At 37.0% G+C, this 7,958-nt stretch overlaps 1 protein-coding gene across 1 annotated transcript; it reads right to left on the bottom strand.

Moving 5' to 3' along the window:
- Positions 1-4,639: 4,639 nt before the first annotated feature.
- Positions 4,640-6,354, bottom strand: LOC114174397. The gene is made up of 9 exons (XM_028059237.1): positions 6,196-6,354; positions 6,088-6,104; positions 5,838-5,899; positions 5,664-5,754; positions 5,468-5,589; positions 5,308-5,392; positions 5,177-5,237; positions 4,933-5,021; positions 4,640-4,778 (listed from the first exon to the last, which is right to left on the bottom strand). The coding sequence occupies exons 1-9, from the start codon at positions 6,352-6,354 to the stop codon at positions 4,640-4,642; spliced, it is 825 nt and encodes a 274-aa protein (XP_027915038.1).
- Positions 6,355-7,958: the final 1,604 nt, after the last annotated feature.

Raw genomic sequence — 7,958 nt, forward strand, 5'->3', positions numbered from 1 at the left:
ATACTTAACCTTGTCTTGTAAGTCAAGAATATCAGAGCATGATTTCTTCAACATTGCACTTGCATCATGTAACATCCCTAGGGATTATTACTTAAAAATAATTATTAAAATAAATAAATGCTTTAATAGCCATCTCGATAAAAATCCCAACGCGGGAAAATTTCAATTTATTAAGATAGCGCGCCAAAACTCATAAATAAATTCATAAAAGGTTACAAGTTCCCAAAATTTGCATTTAAAATATAAATTACAATTTATCAAAACCCTAGCACTACTCCCATGCTAGCCCTCACTCCGCCATCTGAGCATCCTCAGCACCATCTGTATCAACATCTGCTCCCGTGTAACGAATTACACGATCATCGCCACACACAAACAGAAAGGGTGAGCTGAGAAAATAAAATAACAAGAATGTAAACACAAGATAGATCATTTACCCATCTTAATCATTATCTATAAATCTTGGCCAAGACCCTAACCCCAAGACTTGACAGTCTTCAAGTCATACAATTGGTTAGCCTTGGACTCGGGAATCTGATGCTCACACGAACCTGCCCGCTCGTGGTCCTGCCTCTACGAACCTCCCCACTCGTAGTCCTGCTCTACGGACCTACCCGCCCGTAGTCCAACACATGTGATCCACCAGCTCCCGTACCTCCCCGCACGTGGCATCTCTCAACGTGAGCACGGAACATACGAACCTCCCCGCTCGTATCCCCACGTGAGAGTAACTTGATATGAACCTCCCCGCTCATATCATCACATGTCACACCATCCATGAACCTACCCGCTCATGGCACAGCATCTCCCGATCCAAGCAAAGCACCGTGGTCAGTTAAAAACAACACACCAAGTAAAGAACAACAACGTTTCCGCCTGGCCCGACCCTACTCGCCGCCAGGCGAAACTGTCCCAGACCGCCTAGCGGTATTCACCCACCGCCAGGCGCCAGCGATGTTCCAGTGCTCCCTGTTTCCTCGTAACCGCCTGGCGGAGCTCAATGTGCCGCCAGGCGCACCTCAGTGCTAAGCGCTCTCCTATTGCGTCTATCGCCTGGCGGGTATCAGTATACCGCCAGGCACCATACCAGAACATCACCTCTCTACTTTATGATACCTCAGTTAGTCTAATTTACTGGATAACTCATTTTCATGACTAAATAGGAATTCTCATATCAACGGCTCTTTGTAGTTAATCCATCCACTAGTACACACAATCAAGTACTTATACTTTTAAAACGATTAATCCATCTAATCACTTTTGTTCGAGTAACAAGAATAATGTCATATCATAATGATTCCATCCCTCCTATGAACTTGATAGCATCCAATTTCTTAACACACTGAATTGACTAGGCTTTCACCTCCTGTTGGACAGCAATAACTTATAATTTCGCTCTTCCCTTCGACTCACTATATGTAAATAGGTAAGTCTATGACTTTTCCACCTAATCTCCTCCACTCAAGCTACACCGTTCTCCCAACCCCTAAATCATAATTTTCTAGTTTTCACCATACTAACTACTCCATCACCAAATACCCATTTCCCCTCTCGCACTGTCCATGGCACAGCATTCAAACTGGACTGCTACACGCCCTCGCCTGGCGGTCAGCATGGAGCCGCCAAGCGGCATACCAGGCACAGACCTCCTCACGCATTTTCTGTATACTCCGCGATCTCAACTCTCTACTCTTCTCCCACGATCACCACCATACACTCATTCACAACAATTTTTAACACCGTCCTGATCAATCTCATTTTACTCGTATTCCATGTTTCCAATTACATCTCAATTAGTCAAACAACTCAAGGTTTTCATTCATTCCTAGGGTTTCCACCCAAACTACCCATACACGAAAATCCAATACAATCACAAGCATTCCAACATATCAATTCAATACAACAACTATTCCATATATATATTTGTATACAATCACTGAACCTCAGCAATCGATTACATTCACCCAAAATAGCATCAAAACCATCAAACAGAACTCGAACAGCGGGGTGCCGCCTGGCAGGAACCCATTGCCGCCAGGCGATTCAACCCAAAATAAGAACAGTGCTCATCTTTGATGAGCCACCTGGCGGTAGGGATTAAACCGCCAAGCGGTTTCTGGGAAAAACCCAGAAACCCAATCAAACAGTGCGGAAAAATAGGTGGAAAGCATACAGTTTCAATCATCAAAGCACAGTACAATGCAATTGTATCTAAAACACCGAAAACAACTCCCCTTACCTGGATTCCTTGCCCAAATTCGAATAGGTGTGCTTATCCCTTCACCAAGCCTCCTTAGCCCTTGCTTTCCACTCCAACCTTTACGTTTTCAGCCTCACTACCTTACTTTATCAGTCCCAATTCTCAGAAAGTCTTTTGCTTATGAGTACCACGACCCTAAATGCTATTTTCCCCCTCTTTTAACCTTTTCTCCCACTTCCACTCTCACTTAATTGTCCCTTTAATGACTTGCACGAATTTTCAAATAAAAATGATGCAAAACTAACCAAATGCTTATTTAACCCTCTGTTTTCCAGCCCTTAAATTACCCCTCCCTTGGCTGCTAAGTTTCTAACCCTTCCAGATTCATGCACAAGAAAAAATTTGGCAAAAAGGAATTATTTAGTTCTCAACAAGGTTTGAACTCACACCCATGCACATACCAAACCAAGGCCAAACCACTCAACCAACACATGTTTCATGATGACTCCCACAATTTTAAGGATTTATCATCATCCATACGCATTCAATATATACACACAAAAAAATGCATAATTTAAATAATATCCAAGTGACACATATAGAACTCGAACCCAAGTCCTCACACACAATAAAAGTACTCTCAACCACTTGAGCTAGTACCTTTCCACGTTATAGATCTCCACATTTATTACTTTGAATATTCTCATTACCCGTCCTAATTAAATAATTAATTAAATAACTATTTAATTTTCCCTGGTCTTACACATCACGATCAAATACAACAAAAGTTGTAGAATCAGTAGCATCAATTACACGAAGTCTAAGTTTAAACCTAAAAAAAATGGAACATTATTCATTTATTCAAATTTGTCTATTAGTAAAATTAGTAAAATAAGAATTATGAAGATTAATTATATTACCTAGGTGTAACCTTAATGATATGTTTGTTACATTTTTCACAAAAAAAAAACATTTTGGAATCAGGATACACAACTTTGTTTTTAGGATTTTCATGATTTTCAAAATAACATAACTAAAATTTCATGATTTTCAAATTACCCAACCATGACCTCATAGTCCTTCATGAGTCATATACATGAACTAGGTCTTGGGACTTCACTGTTCTCCCACGAAACTAACTCATTCGTGGTCCAACCCTATGAGCCTATCCCGCTCATAGTCCTGCCCTACAAACTCCTCATCTGTAGTAAATCATCCAAGCCTTCTCGACTTGGACCTTGGCACGCACGCAACCACCATACTATGGACTCCTCGCCCAATAGTAGCCGACGGGAACATCACAGTTCCTTGCCCGTCGTGCGTCCAACGCATGTAATCATCATTTTAAGGACTCCTCACCCAATAGTAGTCGACAGGAACTCAACCAGTGTCATGCCCATCATGCGTTCAACCATTCAAGCACATCCCAAACCCTTATTGGACTTAGTCCTTCAAGCCCAAACATCACAAACACAAGCATATACTTCCTATCCTTTAGGAAATAACAAGCAAACCATCCAAATAGTACACAAACACATGGCAATTCGCCTAAACTCGTTTAAGCTAGGGACCCTCGCCCAAGCTAAACCCTCAGCCTCGCTTACGCTAGTTCACCTTACCTGAGCGAGCTTAAAACAGTGGCTTCTCCACTTTATCTCGCTTAGGCGAGATCCTCTCGCCTGGGCGAGCCATACCATCGCTCAAAAACAACACACACCTCGCCTAAACGAGGATTCAATCAAACATCCATCAACTCTCATCAAGACCTCGCTTAGGCGAGCCATTCTCGCCTAAGCGAGCATACCTGTCGCTCAGAACCCCAAAACCTCTCGCCTGGGCGAGAAGTCGCGCTCAAAACATCCAGGTTTCCTCATGACCTCGCTTGGGCGAGTGTCTCTCGCCTGAGCGAGAGACCAAGTCGCTCAACCCCGTCCAGAGTCGGCTAGGCGAGATACGCGTACCAGAACCAAAAATAAGACTCTGCAACTCTCGCTTAGGCGAGATGGACTCGCTTGGGCGAGATGGACTCGCTTGGGCGAGACTTGCAGGGTTTCAACTCTGATCACGCACTCAATTCACCCAACCTTGTCCAAAGACCTAAACAAAAACAAATCAGATCTTACCAAAGACTTAACTTCAACATCACTAAAGCTTTCAATGATTTTTTTCATCCATGCAGACTTTTTTAACTCCGAATGATTGTTAAAATTTGCTATTATAATCATTCTTGCACTCAACTTTGAATAGATAGGTCTTATCAACGAGGACTTCAACCTTTTTAGACAAGTTCCCAGCAGTAGTGTTTTATGAAAAGAAGTAGAAATACAAATGATTTAACTTAATCAAAAATAATTTGTGTATATAACAATCATGATTTAAATAATTCGAAAAGATGTCCATAATATAGAATACGAAAATATTGATTAAGAATTTCTTTGACTACATAGGATACTTAACCTTGTCTTGTAAGTTAAGAATATCATAGCATGATTTCTTCAACATTGCACTTGCATCACGATCAAATACAACAAAAGTTGTAGAATCAGTAGCATCAATTACACGAAGTCTAAGTTTAAACCTAAAAAAAATGGAACATTATTCATTTATTCAAATTTGTCTATTAGTAAAATTAGTAAAATAAGAATTATGAAGATTAATAATACTACCTAGGTGTAACCTTAATGACATGTTTGTTACATTTTTCACAAAAAAACATTTTGGAATCAAGATACACAACTTTGTTGCAGATACATGCTGTGTACCACCAATCATCATGATCTAGAACATGTTTGATAGTAGCCTTCACTACAAAAGTACTTTCCTGGAACATAAATAATGCAACAATATAAAGCACAATATTCGAACTAAACAATTTAAATGAAAGATAAAGGAAAAGAATTCAACCTGTTTTTAATCTTTGAGACCTTCAATTGAGCATCTAGGATGCAGCTTAGTGAAATCTTCTTCTAAGCTAACTTTTGAAGACTGACCAAGTTGGGTAAGAGGTTGAGAAGGAGATTCAGTACTATCCCACATCCTACAAAAAAAAAACATGCAAATTAAACGAAAATAATGAACGAAAATAAAAAAATGCAAAATGTACTTACATTTTTTTCAACTTCATAGCATCTTCACCATCACAGTTAAAAATTATCCTCGTACAATTCATACAGTTTTGAATAGAAACTTTATCTATAAAATATATCAACATGTCAAACAGTTTTAAAAAATTACTACAACTATACAAAATGTCAAAAAGTTAGTTACCTTGGAAGATCTTCACTTTGCAATAACTTAAAGCAATGACAACATATTGATCCTCTCCAGAGGCAATAAATGCATTTAACATATCAACATATTGACCAAATAAAGAACACTCCAGTCGATAACTATTGCATGATGTAAAATTTCGTTAGATAAGACTAATGTTAAACATCAAATAAAAGAAGAACAATCCTCTTACCCATCAGATTCAATAAGGATGACATTCATCTTGGTCTTTTTACCACCTTTCTCTAACTCTCTCTCTGTTCCAGTAAACATTCCAATGACATCTACAGAAAAATAAAACAATAAAAAATAAAACATGAATAAAAATTTAAATGCAAAGAAGAAAAAAAGAAAATAATATACTTACTAACTAAGTAATCTGTGTCAAAACCAGGTGCTTTGATGGTTGAAAAAAGGGTGTATGCAGTACTAATTTCGGGAACTAAGGTAGATTCTACAAATTGACCTTGGTTCCAAATTGGAAGTTGATCTTATAGGTGTGATTTGTAGTTCTATAAGAACCACCATTACATAAAAGACTAAAAGACTGAATGGAGTAAACCTTATCCTCTTTGATTTTAGATTAAAATTTGTATATTAGTGTGCGTCTAACAGACGCATGGATTAGGACACCCTGCACAAACAATTTCATATATCACATTATAATATAACATGGTAACTAAAAAAATAACGAAAAGTAACAAAATGACAGACATTTATAGTACCTCTTTGTCTTGAAGAACAATCTCCATGAAAAATGGAGATTTTCCTTTTGTGTAATCTTTAACAAACCATAACCTTACCACTCTTGCAACAATATTCCAGCTTTCCTTCTCTGGATTCAGTTCTTGTAATGACTGGGTTTGTTTTTGCAAACCAGACATGGTGTAAGGAAAACGGAAAATTAGACAATAGTGAACAAAGGAAGGTGTGGATAAATGTATTTGTAGAGAACATAAAAAAATAAGAATAGTCTGATGTATTTGTAGAGATAATACATCAAAACTAAACCATACGCATGCTGTGGTTTTGGTTACACAAATTCAGTAAAAATCGGGAAAAGCAATTGTCAAACATATGAAGAGGACAGAAGAAAGCAAAACACCTTTTTTGAAATGCCTACTATGGTTCATTCAAACCAAAACTATACGCATACTCTGTTTTTGGTTTCCCAAAGTGAGTAAAATGTGGGAAAAGTAATTGGTCAAACATATCAAGACCAGAGAGAAAAACAAAAGCTCTTTTTCACACGACTCAATGTTGTGGAATAAAAGGAAAATATGGCAGAGAGCAAAAGAAAAATAAAAGTTGCAGGACATTTAAAAGGAAATAAAGATATTGTTTGAAGGTTTGAAGAAAAGGAAATATGAAGACAACAAAGAAGAAAAACAAAAGTATGAAGAGAACAGAAAGCCGAAAAAGGAAAGAAGTAACATGATGTAGTCATGTAGCTACATCGAAGATAAAGGAAAGAAGTGACCTGATGTCAATTAATTGAGGACTCCAACATAAAATATGGGTAAACCTACATAAAAAAATGAATAATAAGGTTACAAATAAATTATAAGGTTAAAAATATAATTGTTCGAAATTCATATCAATGCATTTTTCAAAACTTCTACATTATTAGTTCTCATATACAATCCCAGGGACAACAACTTTGGTTCTGGCTTTGAGATCCTCAAGACAGAGCATGAGCAAAGCAGCTGGCCATCTTTTTTGCATAAAATTACAGCCATCATTTTATCTTTTGCATAAAAACATTACTTCCTCTGCATTGAATTCAAACACTACCTGAGAAAACATATCCACCTTGGGTTCCAATCAAGAAATCTTAGTAAGTCCCTTTTAAAAAATCAGAAAAAAAAACAGAAATCAAACATATAAAATTGTGTCGATTTAAGTGTATAACTTGGATTTCCTCTGATACAATTAAAAATGGTTTTAAAATTAATACTGTTAGATCTGATACCATACAATAACATTAACAACCAAGAAATCAACAACCACTAGCAATAAAAGATGAACATAATGAATTGAGATGAACATAATGAATTGAAACAAAATTAAAATGATATCAATGCATATCAAAATTAAAAAGAATAATCATTGTTCCAACTTCAACTCAATGCATTTTAACAGAACTCAATGAGTTCCAATGAGTTCCAACTTCAGACTAAACTCATGACTGTCATTTTGAGACATCCTGTATATAAATCTCCAAAACCTACAGAATAGGTAATCACTAACAATGTAAAATAATCCTATAAAAACAAATTATCATATAAACAAAAAAAATAAAAAATGACCAAGTAGTGGTCGAATATGATGGAAAACAGAAAAAGCTAGAAATAAACCCTATAAAATGTGAAATCATCCGGTAAAAACAAAGAAATTATCATGTAGTGGTCGAATATGAGATAAAACAAAAAAAAAATAAGAAGTAGTGGTCGAATATGATGGAAAACAGAAAAAGATACAAACAAAC

The sequence above is a fragment of the Vigna unguiculata genome, chromosome 2, assembly GCF_004118075.2.
Source record: "Vigna unguiculata cultivar IT97K-499-35 chromosome 2, ASM411807v1, whole genome shotgun sequence".
Classification (NCBI taxonomy): domain Eukaryota; kingdom Viridiplantae; phylum Streptophyta; class Magnoliopsida; order Fabales; family Fabaceae; genus Vigna; species Vigna unguiculata.